Consider the following 16,545-nt stretch of genomic DNA (forward strand, 5'->3'; position numbering starts at 1 on the left):
AATCCTTAGAAAATCCTGTTTTTGAAGGCTCTTAAGGCCTTATTTGAAGGCTTTTAATTAGGTGGAGTAAACGCTCTTCCTAATGAATGAGATACTAATAGTTTGGTAGAAGAATCTGGGATTGTATATTTTGTTCCAGGTTACTCTGTGTATTGGTACATGAGAATGAGTCGTCTGCTCAGAAAGCTCTGTCTTACTTCAAACTAGCTGAAATGTGAGCTGCTCATGTATGATCATGGGTTCTGGTCAATCCACCAAATAGAATGGAAATGAATCAGACTGACTTTTTGTGTAAAAACTGGGAGCTGGGGAGAGAACAGATATTTGGGCCCTAGGTCATGCCTAAGGCTTAATATTTCAGCATAGTATTTGGCCAGGTTCTCAAAGGCAGGAAGCTGGGAAGCCAAGTTTGGCTGTTAGCTCTAATCAAACATTTGCTTTTGGGTGTGTGAGTGCAGGTAGAGTTTTGTACCCAGGAGGAAAATGAATGCTGAGAGAGTTGCATTTTTCACAGAGCCTCTGTGCTTGTCTGTTTACATAGCTATACAGTAAAAGGTTTGCCTCAAAAAAAGAGCCAAGTTAAAAAAACCCACAAAACAAGAAAAAACCCACAACCTTACCCTCCAAAGGGCATAGGTAAAATCCTTCTTTGGGATTTGTAGGAAGTAGCTTGCACCCTGTGATTCCATTTCCTTTCTAGTCTTTTGAATCCTTTGATGTCATAAAATAATTTTTGTGACAAAATTGGGTCAGTGAATGGTGATTGGAGTTTCCATGCTCTTCAGCGTGCTGCAGCTGGACGGTGCTGTGGTTGTGTTTTCAGCATTCAGTGTGTACAAAAACAATTTTCAGGTCAGTCTTTCACTGGAATACATTAAACTAGAAGAGTAATTTGCAATTACCTTTGAAACTTTCCTGCTCACACCAGTAGGTAGTCATTGGCACTACTAGATTGTGTCATGCAAAGTATTAGTCCTGAATCTTAGATTTACAATTTGGCACCAATAGCAGTATGCCAGACACCACTGCTGATTGCATTCCTTGCTGTGCTAGCTGCAAGTTACAGGAACTGCTGCAATTTAGACAGTCTTTCTGATTCCACCTTTAAAAGAGGTCTGTGCTGTTTTTTCTGGGGCAGCTCTTGAGATATATGCTGTAGCTCTGTATATCAAGCAGTTTTATGCTAATATATACCAACTGAACTGCTTTCTCATTCTATGCTAATACTAGATCAGTTCGTGTGAATGAACTGGGAAATAAATTTCTCAGGTACTCCCAGTTTTCTCACATTTTTAAAACTGAAGTTCTCACATACTCTTGAAGTTGCTTTTCAGTTTCCTAGGCTTAGGGGCAAGTGGACACTCTATTAATTTTCTCAGCTCCTCCTAATTTGTCTCTGTTTGTCCATGTGGTGCATTGCCCCTAGCTAGACACCAGCTGCCCACCAAAACTATGCTCTTGTTCCCATCCTCACCTACACAGGGGAGAGAGAATTTAATGGAAGGATTGTGTGTCAAGATGAGGGCAGGGAGAGATCAGTCACCAGTTAGCATCATGGGCAAATCAGACTTGACTTAGGGAAAAATTCATTTTATTACCAATCAAATCAGAGTACAATAATGAGAAATAAAACCAAATCTTAAAACACCTTCCCCCCACCCCTCAATTCTTCTGACTCTTGAAAGGAGTCCCTTTTGCAGTCTATACTGGGAAGTTTCTGTTCTCATTGCAGTTGGGAATGAGGGGGTGCTCTCCCTCTCGTGATGGAGAAATCAACGGACAGACATGACAAACAAGCCTCAAGCATTTTGTGATCTCTGTGTGACAGGGCAAGGAAATAGTTCTGGGCAATGACAGTTTCAGTGTGACTGCAAATGTGCATTAAGCATATGAGGTGTGACTGTGCCTGATAGCAAAGTTTCTGCCACTAGTAGGATGGCTGGCTGAGCTACAGCTGTGGTAGGAAATCAAACTGGAATAAGCTGATGGGATGACCAAAGCTGATGGCTGTGGGAGACTGGAACTAGGAGTGTGCTGCTTGAAAAGTCAGGAGTTTGCTGTATAACATTCAAGAAGATGGGAAAATGGACGTGCCCCAAACTAACTTCCAAATTTACAGGTATGACTCAATGCTCTTTACTCACAGTTATTGGAACTGAAAACATTGCTGTCTTAAGCCCAGATTTTACAATCTTGTAAATGATAAACCCATAATTTTTTCTAAAAAGTGAATTTTATGACTTAAAATTGCAAAGGAAAGCTTTGAACATTGTGTTTTGAAAAACTGTGGAAGGTATTACAGTCCTTCTGAGCACAGCACTGCGTGCCTCACCCTGTGAAACAGACCAAAGGATTGCATGTAGTTCGAAGGTTCATGTGTTCAGGAGCTACTGAGGTACTTGAAATACAGATTCTGCTTTTTTGAAAGCTTGGCTCCCTGAAGTTTTTTTATTGGATAGGAGCAACAGTGTTGGTTCCTAGTAAGTATCTAGCACCTGTCTTCTGCCTTGTATTGCTTCAAGTTCTTACAGGAACTCTGGGTTTTCAAGTGACTCAAGTAAATCTCTACAGGCTGCTGAGTAGTGGGAGCCCATGTTCCCTGCTTCTTGAGCCAGTACTGGATAACAGCCCATGTTCCCTGCTTCTTGAGCCAGTATTGGATAACAGCACTAATCAGTGAGTAGTGGGGAATATCTTCATGTTTTCCTCTGTCAGGCTTTTTGGGCATGTTAGACACATAGCAATTCCCAGATGTATATCTGACTGCAGGAGTAGTCTGATTATCAAACTCTGCATTGCTTTTTTACAGGGACCAAAAGTGAAGGTTAAATATCGATCTTTGGGAGGGAGATATTAGTTATGCTTCATTGAGGTGATGCCTCTTAGTTGGCCTAGACATTCTTATCTATGGTAAAGAGAGGGTTTTGAATTCCCTTCTAGTACTCTGGATTTTCTCCTGTGATCAGCTAAATGCTTCTGTTTTCCATGTAGGTCCTCTGTATTTTACTCCCATGACAGATATTTTTATTTTAAGTGTGGCTGCTGTGCAACCACACATATGCAGAATACACCAGGGAAGTGGTTTGGGTTTTCTGCTCTAAAGAAATTGTGTTGGCAGAAAATTATTTGCAGTGCTGCGGATTGACAGTATTTTAAGTGTTCCTCCAGTGCTGGCTCAAGAGAGGATTTTGTTCAGACTTTGTAATTAGAACCCATATTCAAATGTCTGCATGTATGCTATATAATTTGTTTTAAGCTTGAGCTTAAAAAGTATGTTTGACTTTGCCTGAAGGCCTATGCAAAAGTTAACTAATTGAGTGCATAAACATGCCAGATGATGCCTGATATAATTTTAGCATGTTTAGTCAGTAGTACAAGACTGATATATATGATTTTATTGTTTTCTGGTTTTATAGCAAAAAAAAATTGTTTGTTTGTGTTGCTTAGAGTGAAAGAAAGTTCTTGTTCTGGCAAACTGAGCTCACTGAGTTTCATAATGGAGTTCTGAAAATGTGAAGGTGTTTAAAATGTGCATGTACTTGGTTTGGTTTCTTGGAAACCCTTGCACCCTTAGCTAATACAACAACAGAATCACAGAATGGGTCACACTGGAAGGGACCATAGTGGGTCATCTGGTGCAACTTCCCTGCTCAGGCAGGGTTATCCTATAATGCATTGCACAGGATTGTGTCCATAGGGCTTTCAAGTACCTCTGGTAAGGGAGACTCCACAATCTCTCTGGGCAACCTGTTCCAGGTTGGTCATCCACTTGTCCTAGAAATATCACATATGATGTTCTGGGTGTATCTGATTCCTCAAACAGAGGATCTTTTCTTGAACTGTCCCTGTTCACACCAGTGTAACCCCTCATAACTAAAACAACATAACAAGGATCTCTACCTGTTATTACCTTGTGTTCCAGCTGATGAACATTCCCATTAATTTAAATAGCAAATTTCATCTTCCCTTTCAAAAACATGCTTCTGTATGTGTTTAGGACTTTTTTTTTTACCTTATGTGGCTTAAATGAGGAATTAGTTTTAGGAAGGGGATTGCTTTAAAGATGGTACAGAATCTGGTGGTTTTGCAGGGTGTGTGGTTCCTTTTGAGTGCTGCAATTCTGTGGATGTTCACTTGTTCAGGCTTTCATGTGAAATTTTGCAACAGTTCTTATTGAATACTGATTATTCACAGGCGTCAGTATGGTGAATATTTTTTTTTAAATTATTTGCTCGTATTTTCCTATATGAGTTACTATTTTCATCTGTTTTAGCATTTTGATATCCCCGGGGATGTTATAAAAATAAAGTTAATTAATTTTCAAACCTTCAATTCTGTTAGGAAATATTTAAAAGGTATGAGCAGTCTCACTTGTTGCTGATTTTATTTTTGGAAGGAAAGGTTTTGATTGCTTACTTATGTGGTCAGTTTGAAAGTCCTTTTTTTAACATATTAGAGTAGGTATTGTGTAACACAGTGCATTATCAGCAGTCTAGTTATTAAGACTTTATCAAAACTAAGGAAATAATATGCAAAAAGTTGGACACTTCTAATAGCTGTAGACTTAAGATGACTGGGACAGTTTATGCTTATTTTATTACAATGTTCATTCCACCACCTTAACGCTTCAAGAAGTGAAATTTAGAGCATTTACATCTTCAATGTCAGCAAATGAAATGGATTTTTTGGCTTCTTTTCTCTTGGTTGTTGTTTTAGATGCCTCTGCTTTCCTTTTCATGGCTGAATCTCTTCCTTCCTTCAGTGCATCTTCAGTATAAGTTACTCAGAGCAGAATTATCTATATTTCTATTCAACTGCAAAGATTAGAAACTTACTTTGTTTTTAAAGGGTACCCGATCATCTTACTTCATCTGCAGGTAACTGGCATTGGGGCTTTAAGAAGAAGCTACAAATACTGTAAAATTCAGAGCTGAACAGCTGGGATTTTAAACTTAATATAAAGGTCTTAACAACATTGTCTCATCCATGCATAGCAGAGTGGTGCTTATCATGCTAACCAGGATAGTCTCACATTCAGTTTGGAGCAAAATAAGTGTTCTAAAATTACTATCTATTGCACTTTTGGGATTTTACAAATATTACATGAATTTACATATTTGCTTGCATGTCTATAGCACTCATTTCCTACGTACCTTTTTATGGTTTTGGCATTAGCACAAGACTTCAGTAAGTCTAATTTTGCTGTCTTTCTTAGTATGATAAAGTGCTCAATATGTATGTTGATATTCCTATTTGAAACCTAATGAAAGCTGTTTTTTATATTTGATCCTAAACAATGGATTTACTCATATGCCTAAAAAGTATCCATAATTTCCTGATGTTTAGACTGGAAAGTTTTATTTTAGGCAGAGAGGCATAAGTTTGTAGGATTGGGAATATTTTACATTGGTATCCCTAGAGATTTAGTGTATATATAGAGGTTAGTGTAGATAGAGCTTCCTGGCCCCATCCATCCATCCATCCATCCATCCATCCATCCATCCATCCATCCATCCATCCATCCATCCATCCATCCATCCATCCATCCATCCATCTTTCCTTGAGAACACATACTGTTTGAAAGAGGAGTTTGAAATCTGGTTAGCCATAAATACTAATTAAATTCTTGGTGTGGGTTCTTGCTTTCAGAGTCACAATAACTGCTGCCTTGTGCTCAGTGGGCCAGCTCACAGTGGTTATTGTAGAGGGTAATGAATGATGTTTATTTATGCCGTGTGCCCAACCACATCTGGGGGTGAGAACATGCTGGCAGCTAATTGGCCTGGCAAATGATCAGGCTGCTACAAAGCAGTAGCTTGTCCTAGGCAGGAAAATAAAATCTCAGGCAACTGTCATCCCTTGCTCTTATTGATGGTTCCTGGTGGAAATGACAGACATTAGCTGTGGATGTGATACTGAGATCTGCTCTTACTGTATGGATTTATTTCAGTGAATACCTTAGATCAATTTGCTGTTATTAACACCTTGTGAATTAATCTCATCCCCAGGGACTCATGTTAACTGCTAGTTTGTAGAGTTATGTTCATCTGTGTTTGTATTCCTTTTTGTCCTGAGACACTTGCATGCTTCACTTTAGAACTGATCCTGTTAGTGAATGTTGAGGACAAACAGTCCAGCTGGGAAGTTTGTGTTGTGTGCCTTGGTTGGCATCGAGCAATTTCCTGAAAGTGGTGCTGATGCTGCCTTTAAAGATCTCAGAACTTTGGGTTTCTTTGAGCTTGAAGGAACTAGAATCACCAAAAATGAGAGAATTGCAGTAATTCTTTGGTGACGGGACAGCAAAGAATGCAGTTTGAATTTTTATGTTACTTATGTGTACTAAGCTACCTTCCTCAGAGCCTGAGCCCTGCAGGTACTCCCTGTCCCCAGCAGTCTGCTTTGTGCTTGTGCTGGAACCAGGCAGTTGTCTTCATTCTAAGCTTAGTAGCACTTGTGGGAAGAGTTGAAGAGGCTTTTACTCCTTAAAAACCCAGGATACATTTAAGTAGGTCAAAGCAAAAGGAATAGGAGGAGAAATGGCACTGTTTGGATTGATGACAAACTGATTACTCCAAAAGTTGTGAGGATGTGATTGACAGCCCACCAAGACATCCTTCCCATGAAGTTGAATACTTGAATACTTGAAGTTGATGTTAGCAAGAAAGAGGAATAAAGTTTGTATGTCCTAATAAATCATTTTGGTGGTAGGGAGGTTTGAAAACAGAAAACTTGAGTATTATTTGACTGGCTGTTAGCATGTAAAATGACCAGATGAACAAGTCCAAATAACACAGCAGATTGTAGTATTAAGTAGCCATGCAATGGAGAATGGCTTTTGGGGGCTTTTGGACCCTTCTGGTTTTGAAAATCAGTTTGTGGCATCTGACACTGCAAAGAGCACCTGCTGAACATTGAGGTTATGCCATTGATTTAAAAGCTAGGTGTAAGTATTTTCATGGCTCCCCCTCTTGTCTCACTTTACATAACATCTATGAGTAGAAAATAGATTCTATTAAAAAAAAGCAATCCCATCGTATGTTTTTCATCTTTCCTTGTATTTGTATGAGTTCTCTGAAATGGATGTATTTTTAAATTTTCCTTTTTCTTAAAACAATTTTATTACTAATATTTACTTATTTTTGGAAGAGCATGTGAATGTTGTTTATTTTACTTTTTCAAGGTACGTAAAATAGGCGAACAAAGGACAGTTGTATTAATACTTTTACTGGGTGAGTAAGAAAATGTAAATTAAATAAATGTAAATGAAATAAGCCTTTAGCTTTATTTTTGCTGACTCTGAGTGCTTTGTGATATTGCTTAGAAGACCAGATGCCTTGCAAGCTTTTTGTAAACAATGTATAGAAAAAGGGATGCCTTGTTCTGATATTCCAGAAACAGTGAAAAAAAAATCATGCTTATGCAATCAGAAGTTTGGTGGTGTAAAAAGAGAAAGGAAAATATGGTAGCTTAAAAGCTTGATGTGGGATTACAGTTGTTTTTAGCACTTGATGGTTAAGTGTCTTTTACTGCTCTGTCTCTGAACTCCCATAACTGATAATTTAGCTGCTAATTCAATTGTGTGATGATTAATTGTCATGAACAATTCCTTGAAGAGCACTATAAATTTCATTTTCGTTTCTCTGCTAACTATAGGAGTTTTTACTTCCTCTGTTATTTGTGTGTTGGTCACCCAGTGATGTATGTGATGAATATATACCAAAAAGGTGTACATGCAAAATGTAGTCAAGATTTATTTGCTAGAAAACCTTTTAGAGCTCACTTTTACACGCAGAAGACTGCACTGATCCTCTGATTTGCTGCTGAATTTTCACCATTTTTTTCCTCTTGTATTAAGTAGAAAATGTATGATGAACAGATTAAGATGAGATGATTTTTCTCTCTGACAGTACTGTTCTATTAATAACTGTAAATCTTGTTTTCTCCCCCTCCTCCCTCGCATCCATAACAGCTAGCCGATGGCGGAACCTCTTCTCTACACCTGTCTCCTTGGCTTTTCCCTATAGTCCTGTTGCAAGACTCACCCCATATACCAATGGCTGTAATAGTCCCAGCTTCTCTAAAACTTCCAGTAAAGCAATACTAACACCTGAACGGACAGGTAATGCTTATCTTTTTATTGATTTGTGGTGCTTACAAAAGTGCTTGATTGTATCTAATCCTGCTAGCATTTAACAGCAGTACTCTTTTTGGATAATTGTATATGAACTCTCAGAGGGAAATTGGAGTTTTGGGCATTTTTTTTTAATACCCTAAAGTTTGGCTGTTAACTACAAGTGTTATGCAGCATGTTACGGGAGAGTGATACTAGTAAATACCACTAATGATTTACCAGTAGTACAGTTGTGACTGTGTCAGCTTAAACAATCCCCAGCTTTGTTACTTATTTCTGCCCCTTGGTACCCCTTCCTTGTGGCCACAGAAACATACGTACAGCTGTGTAATGAAATTGGCAGTGAGAACTTATAATAAGAATAGCTGGCAGAATCGTGCCTGTTTTCAAGCTGATATTGTTGCTATTTGTTCAAGATTTATTTTATGTTTTCCACTATAGGGAATACACAAGTTCTAGGAAAATAGAAAACTTTCTGTGGTCTGTAAATTGCAAGGATTTTCATTTTCCTTCTTCACTACAAATATCAGGAGTCAGTTTGTATCTGTGACTTATCTTAAACTGCAGTGGCAGTGGAGAAAACAATCTTCTGGGCAAGAGGCATTAATGTTTTATTGCTGGCAGGAGCAGGCATGGGCTGAGGATGGGCTGATGATCAGTGTCACACCCATTTGTGTGCAGTGTTCCTTACAGCGCTTGAAATCACTGCAGAAATCCCTATTTTGAGGGATATGGGCACTGTGAGTGAGAAATAGCTCCAGACAGAGTGCCTGCTGTAGCTGTCTGCATGTGAGTAAAATGTCTTCCCTATTCAGTGGGATGAAGCCTAGTTGCTAAATGAACTCATGCTCTTTGAGATACCCTCAGGTACTTTGTCTAGCTTCCCTCTGCGGCTCCAAAAGAGCACAGCTGTTTCTACCTCTGCAGAACCTCAGGGACTGCTGTAATTTGCACATTTAAGAAAGCAAACACATTTACTCCATACAATCCTTCAAAGCAAAGTAATCCCCTGCCTGTCCTTTTCTTTTGGAGATATTATTAGAAAATAGCTGATTTTAGGATGAATTTTAGGTGGCTGCTTTCAGCAGTGCTTGAGGATGCAGACACACCTGTGATACAAGCACAGCTGGAGAGCCATAGTCACAGCAGTTCTTGCCCTGCAGGCTGTGGGTCTCTACTGGTCCACAGGACATTAGAAAATTATTTACTGTTTTAGTTGATGGGATTTTTCTTTAAAGCTGGACAACAACTAACTCATGCAGATTAGTTTATATTTTACTATCAAACTCAGGGAAAAATCCAGAGCCTTTCAAAAAGGTAGCTCTGTGAAGAAAGTAATGCTTTCTCTGTTGCATAATGTTCGACCTTAATTGTTACTGAGATTGAGTTATATGATAATTATATATAGTATAAAAAAAGAATAGTAAAATTTAGCTAAATGGCATTTGAGTATTGAGCAGAAGTCAGTGACACATATCCACTTGTTTTTCAAAACAGAGTAGGGAGAAACACAGTCCCATAAGAGATATGCAAATGCAGATGTTGGTTAGACTACACTAATCTGAGCTGTATCAGAACAGTATTGGGTAAATTATTCATTGTCTGGGCTATGCAATGCTATTTTGGGAACAAGCCAAGGAATTCATGATCCATACCTACACTTACTACTTCTCATGAATATCAAAGCTCTTTGCTAATTGTTAGTGAATTGCACTACACTTCTGAAAGTTTTTATGTGCTATTCAGAAAATGTTTTAAGCTACTGTAATGTAAATTTAGATGATTCTGAATGAAGGTGGCCAGACATATTTGTAGCCTAAAGTGTATGCTTTCTTACTTAGGGTACATTTCTAGGAGTTCCCCTTTGAGTCCACAGTCATCGATAGACAGTGAACTGAGCACTTCGGAGCTGGAAGATGATTCCATCTCCATGGGATACAAGCTGCAGGACCTCACTGATGTTCAAATCATGGCTCGTCTACAGGAGGAGAGTAGGTGGCACTTTTTTGGTTTTCATAACAGTCTGAGGAAGACTTCTCATTATAGTTAAAACTGCTCCAGTCTGGTCTCAGTGAAGTAAATATTTTTTGAGTTGTATTGCCTCTTGAGTGGCAAGTGGAAGTACTCTTCACCTGCATGGAGAAGGTGTGCATGTTGTTGGGTTCATGTTAATCTGAACTGGTACTGGATCTTTCAACATTTGATGTTTATGTTTTCCTGAATGTTAATTGAAATAATTTTATTTCTGGAGAGGGAAGATCCTAAAGCATTTTTTCTCATGCATGCATTTAATGAGAAAGGTAAAAATAAGCAGCTCTCTTGGCTTTCTTTGCCTCCACTTCAATTTTCTTATATTTTCAGGTGAGTTTTGAAATGAAATCCCACTTAAATACAGAATTGGGGCTTTTAAATTCAATACTTTGGTTTAAAAATAGTAATTATGCACAAATCTGAGTCTAAAGTCTTCTTTGACATAGATTTTAGTTTGGCTTAATAGTAATTTTTGTAAAATGTCTTTATTAATAAATAAAGGGCAATTGACTTAGAGGTTACTGAGACATTAAGTGGAGTATTTCTCCCGAATCCAGTTAGTGCCAAGTGAGATATCAAGGAGGAAGTGATGAGATTAAAAGCAAGAGAAATTCACAGACGGGGCCTGAATGAAAATGCCAAGTAATAAGTGATTATATAAATCAAAAATAATAAAATGAGAAAAAAAAGTAGAGCCATGATCTGGCTGAAGCCACCAGACTGGGCAGGCAGAGTGATCACCTGCCAGCAGGAGAGCTTGCTGAATATCTGGTGGCATGCATCAGGTTCAGCAGCGAAATTAACAAGTCTTCTAATTTTAAAAAGAAAAAGAGTTATGACTGTCAAGCATACAAAGGATTGCATTATTTAAATGACAGCTGTGCTCATCTCCTTCACAGTGAGGTTTAAAAAATACTTCAGGTACTTAGCACTTTAAGGAATCAGGGCATTGGCAGGCTGGAAAGAAAAATGCTGGTTTCTCTTCAAATCTGTGTCATGTGCAATTGATTGTATGTCATCCTTGTAGTGGCAGCTGATGGAGAGTGAGCACGTGACAGTTGTTGACCACTTAATCCCGTGGAAAGTGGCAGTTCTATACGTGCACGCAGGCACGCTCTCTTCACAGCCACAAATAGAAACTCCCACTTGAGGAGAGGGAGAGGAAGCATATTAAGAAGTTTGCATTATGAAGCAAAGACATCTGTTAAAAATTAGGGCTTCTTGAAGGTCTAGGAAGGTTGTTATCTGCAGCTACTTCAGAGTTACTTGTCTCCTGGAAGTGCAGTGTTTTTTCTGTTTTTGCTGTGCATCTGGAGAAAGGATGGATGTGCAAGTGATGTAAATGTTTCCCTCTCACTTGACCCAGAGCAAACAGGCTCTTAGAGGGTGGTGCTTATTGTAAGATGGTTTTCAAAACTTGGCATTCTGAGAAGAGGGTGTACTGTGTAAAATACAGTCTGAGAAGATTGTGTACCTGTGTAAAATACAGTTGTGTTACCACTAAGCCTTGTCCATGGGACTGGATGCTATCAGGGAGTAATTCTTGTTCAGAGAGTTTGGAGAGCCAGGAGATTTAGGTGGGTTGTAGGCTTAAGAAATGTCATTGTAAACATTTTTGTTGCACGAATACAAATGTTCAATAGCAACAGCTTGGAAAACTAATGTGTGTGTAATTCCTCTGATTAAGAGTATTGAGAAGTTAAAAACTTAGTACTCATGTAATCCTTATTGGCAGAGAAATATGTGCCTCCTGAGAGAGGTACCTCTTAAGAAAGGCATCTAAGACATCGTTTGGGGACTCCTGTATTCTGTTTTAGTATTTTATTTTAAAAAAAAATAATTCAAGGAGAGAATTCAGGCTTAGATGCCTGAGAGGTGGATCAGATGAATCCTCCATCAGATCCTCAGCCTGATTACATTTTAAATTCAATTCTTGATGTAAAATTCTGTCTACTTACCTGTGTAGTTTTCAAGATTGAAGTGCATATTTAGAGTTAATCACTTAGCAGAAGCTGAATCATCCTCCTCTTGGAATTTACAGGCCTTAGGCAAGATTATGCTTCAACTTCAGCATCTGTGTCAAGGCACACTTCCAGTGTTTCTCTGAATGCGGGAAAAAAAGGGACATGCAGTGACCAGGAGTATGATCGCTATAGTCTTGAGGATGAGGAAGAGTTTGACCACCTTCCACCTCCGCAGCCACGTCTGACTCGCTGCTCCCCCTTCCAGAGAGGGATTCCTCACTCACAGACTTTCTCCAGTATCCGGGACTGCAGGAGGAGCCCTACTTCCCCACAATTCCCTACAAATACCTATCAGCAGCCCTTCTACTCTCCTCAAGCCCAAACTCCAGAGCAGCAACCAAATAGGATTAATGGAGGTGGGTTGCATGCTTTTCTGAGAAGTGGTCTTGTCTCTGCCAAGTGCCAGTGCCATTTTAAAGATGAATTGTACATAAATTGTGACAAGTAATTTAAGCCTGCGTAAATGATGAAGGGATGTTATTGCTAAGCAGTTTTCTACAAAATGTAATCTGTGACCTGGTCATGAAAGTTGTTGCTTTAGTCTGTTTTAAAATGCTGCAAAGATGACCACAAGTGAAGAAAGAAACAGAAAGTAAAGCAGGGCATGTTTTAGCAGGCTAATAGTTGGCTAGAAGAACCTCTGGGGCTTTCAAGCTTGATGTACATATGTCCATTGTGGATGCAGTAAAATACAGATCTGGGTTTTCAGATTTTAATTTCCTTTTCTTATCCCTGAGTTTGCTGTTAATGCAGCTGTGCTGTGATGAGTGCTTGTGGCCCTTTGCTTCTGTTCCAGGTCTGATAAGGCTGATTGTTAAAGTAGTTGGAGACAATGTCACTCCCGAACTATCCTGAGATATTGCTGCTTTTTTGCACTGCATTTGAGATGCATTCCAGAATATGGAAGATTGTATCTCTGTGCTTACTCGCGATTTAAGTTTCCCTCCATTTTTGCTGTTAACTTCTTTTCTTTCCTTATTATGATCACAACTTTTCTTCTTTCTGCTGCATTTTACTTTCCTGTATCTTCAGTCTTTCCCCCAAGTTAATTCTAAACAATCCATTTCCAGCCAAGGTCTTGTTTGTAACATTGCAGGTTACAGCTCACCCTTGGGCAAAAAAATAAATGTGCTGTTCAAAACAACATATAGTTGCTATTTATGGTGCTACAGGTATGCATGTTGCTTTTCTGACAAACAAGACGTGACAGGTTGGTGCCCAAAACACTTCTATTCAAAGTAAGCCCTGGCATGGAAATATAATTGACAAGTGGCAGGAGAAGTGATGTTAACAGAGGGTAGAGCAGCGTGGGTGTCTGTTGGTACAGCATTTGTGCCATATTAATTTTAATGTTACTTCTCTTGTCAGGGAGGTACAAGAGTGGGACAGCATTGCTGGGCTTGCAGAAATGTTGGGAGTTAGAAGGGAAGGCTTTGGGGCACTTTTGTTCAGGAATAAGAGAATGATTTGTTGCTGCCATGTTTTTATGTGGCTCCCAAATGTGTTTTGAATTATTTTTTTTATGTTCCATGTCAGTGGAACTTAAGCATTGGATTTCCTGCATAGAAAGGCATGAAAACCTTTAAGGTACTAAAAACATTAGACTCTTAGTTTATTAACTGTGAAGTGTATAAATGTAAAAGACCACCAGTTTTATTGCCTGGTTGACTTTTTTCTCAGGATCTTTGAAGTGTTTGGTTAATGTGTTTGGCATAACCCAGAAGCTGGGGACATGACTTCAGTTACCTGTTTGCAGGAATGACAGTGCTGTAATAGTCAGTACCACTGTCTTTAGGAGGGATGATCTCCTCAGCTTCTACACCTTCAGCCTCTAACACATGAAACTCTGATCCACATAAGTGGCAAATACTGATGGTGAGAAACATTTTGTTTGACTGTGTTCTTTTGGCAGACAAGGAGATAAGGAGGCAAGTGTTCATTGTACTGAGGGTGTCTGTGTAGTATTGCATCTTATCAGCACTTACCATCTTGGCAACAATTTCATTGTCTCTCAAGAATTCCTGCACACTGAAATGGAGGTAGACTGCAAAACAAGAATTTGTCTGTAGCTCTCTGTGATGGATGGTGTGTTCCACACTGCTAGTTTACAAGGGCAGTTGTGAAGGAAGGATGTGAAAGATGGAAAAACAGAACCTTTAATTTCTGCCTTCAGTAAATGGGGAAAGCATGATCCATAATTAATTATTAAGTCACACGTACCACATGCTGTACTGCTGGCCATTCCAGCAGTCTTCCGAAATCTTTAGTTGTTTGTCTTCCCCCAAAGAGATCACTTTTGTTCTTGTATGTGTAGTTAGGGGTCTGGCCTCTGCTTCATCTGGGCATTCACAGAGCTTTTCATAAAAGAAAAACAAGCAGCAAGTAACTGTTGAATTTTGACACTCGGTCTAGGGTAAAAACCCCAGTATTTAGCTTTGACACAGTATTTCCACTAAACTAGTCTGCATATTTAGCTTAATTACAACTTTTTGCCTTTAGGCAAATAGTTTGAGGGATGCTGCCCTACTTTCTTTTGGTGACCTTTGTTTGGCATGGTCCTCTAGGTGAGGTACTTAATTCCCTGCATGTGAAAAATATGGTGAAGGTGTGATAAACTTGGAAAACTTCAATAATTCTTTTAGGAGTATAGTATTTTTTGCCTGATGAGAAGCACCTATATTTATGTGCTAAAATATGGGTGCCTACCTCTGTATTAAGGGCCTAATTCAGCTGTCCAGGTAGAATTGCATGAGGTACTTTGGTGCACCCTGGCTTCACCATCACCCTGTGTCAATGCTGTTTAGTTTCCATAAACACCCCAGGATCTGTGGGATGCCATGTGCTACCTTCACATAGGCACTGACTTGTGCACCAGGTGTCTGGTCTCTCACTGTAGCTTCTTCTCCATTCACAGGATTATATTTTAGGTAGCAAATAAATGGTTTGCAGTTTCTGGTCCTCTAGTGATCTTCTGCCTTTTCTAGGGGTGAGAATAGTCTCTCAAATGTTTTCCAGCTGTGTCTGAAGCTATAATTTAGTGAGCTTGCACATTGTTCTTGCTAATGTGTTGTAGCAAAGTGCTGCCCCTGCTGTAATATTGACACTCCGCCCTGTTTTCAATTGCTGTACATCTTTTTGAAGATAAAATTACGTACTTCTGGACCACACCACACCATGTTATCACCTCTCTCAGGTCCAGGTTCTTTATCTCACCTTATTCCCCTCATGTCTAAATGAATGGTGTCAGTCACATTTACTGCCAGTCCCCAACAGCTTGCTGTACTGGAAGGCTCTTGGTAACATTAGCATAAAGTGGCAGGTGTGTGCCAATCTTAATATGTTTAGATGTGAAATATATTGCAATGTGTTTGAGGTGTATGTGGGGCCACTTGTAGCATGAGCTGTAGGTGTACTGGTTGTTACCTCTTAAACAGCATTTTCACAGCCACTGTCTGTGGAGTGTGTATGTAATCTTTGCTTTCTAATAGGTTTTATTGCCAGTTCTGGCAAGAATATAGGTAAACTTTGTGTGAAATCTGTCTGGATTTGTTTTCCTTGTTGAATCACACCCTCTTCCTAAATCAGCTGAATTTTCTGTAATGATGAGTTACATCAGAAAAATTACATTTGTGAACTTTTTAAGGTATCCTGATTTTGGGGGATTTTGTAGTTAGTTGATGTGTCAGAAAATAGATAATTTAAAGAAAAACTGAGAGAGATAGGGTGTGAACAGCTTTTTAAGTATTTGTTTCAATTAGCTGAAGTGAGTTTGTCTAGTTAGTGTGTGTTTTATGCTTTAATAAACTTCTAATGTGTTTGCAGTGGAAAGATTTATTCTTATGTCTCTCTCCCCTTAGTCTAATTTGAAGAAGTTACTGGTTAACAACTTAAAACACTGCTAACTATTAATATCAAGAATACTTTATATATAATCATTTTTGTAGAAGAAATACCACCGAAATTCATAAAACCAAGCTGGTTTCTGCTTTATGTTGTCCATAAGTATACATTCTTTTTCTTACTTTGATTCAAAAGTAACTGCTTTCACTTCAACTTTTTTAAAATATATTTTATTTCTGTTTAGTAATTCTATTATTTAGCTGATAGGGTTTTTGCCTTTTATGCATCTGTTTTTCTGAAACCAGAAGTAATGGTTAACTATAGTGCTGTGAAATCATCCAGAGTAATCAAGATCCAGGATAGACAAGGTACTGAAAATGGGATTGATTTTTCTTGTGTTCAGGCCTACTTTCCATCTCTTGAGGCCAACTTGCTCACAACCTTTTATCCTGGCACCACTTATTTTATATGTATTTTAAAGTGTCTTTTTTTATAATATGTGAAAATTGGAAGCGTTGT

At 38.8% G+C, this 16,545-nt stretch overlaps 1 protein-coding gene across 3 annotated transcripts in view; it reads left to right on the plus strand.

The window, feature by feature from the left end:
- Nucleotides 1-16,545, plus strand: part of SLAIN1 (SLAIN motif family member 1) — a 50,038-nt gene that overhangs the window by 20,525 nt on the left and 12,968 nt on the right. Inside the window, exons 3-5 of one of the 3 annotated variants that reach the window (XM_066545090.1) lie at nt 7,970-8,119; nt 9,973-10,122; nt 12,204-12,542. In XM_066545090.1, coding sequence (XP_066401187.1) covers nt 7,970-8,119; nt 9,973-10,122; nt 12,204-12,542 — 639 coding nt within the window. The remainder of the gene's footprint in view (nt 1-7,969; nt 8,120-9,972; nt 10,123-12,203; nt 12,543-16,545) is intronic. The other 2 variants (XM_066545091.1, XM_066545092.1) reach the window with 2 other exon arrangements.

The sequence above is a fragment of the Molothrus aeneus genome, chromosome 2 (genome assembly GCF_037042795.1).
Source record: "Molothrus aeneus isolate 106 chromosome 2, BPBGC_Maene_1.0, whole genome shotgun sequence".
Taxonomy (NCBI): domain Eukaryota; kingdom Metazoa; phylum Chordata; class Aves; order Passeriformes; family Icteridae; genus Molothrus; species Molothrus aeneus.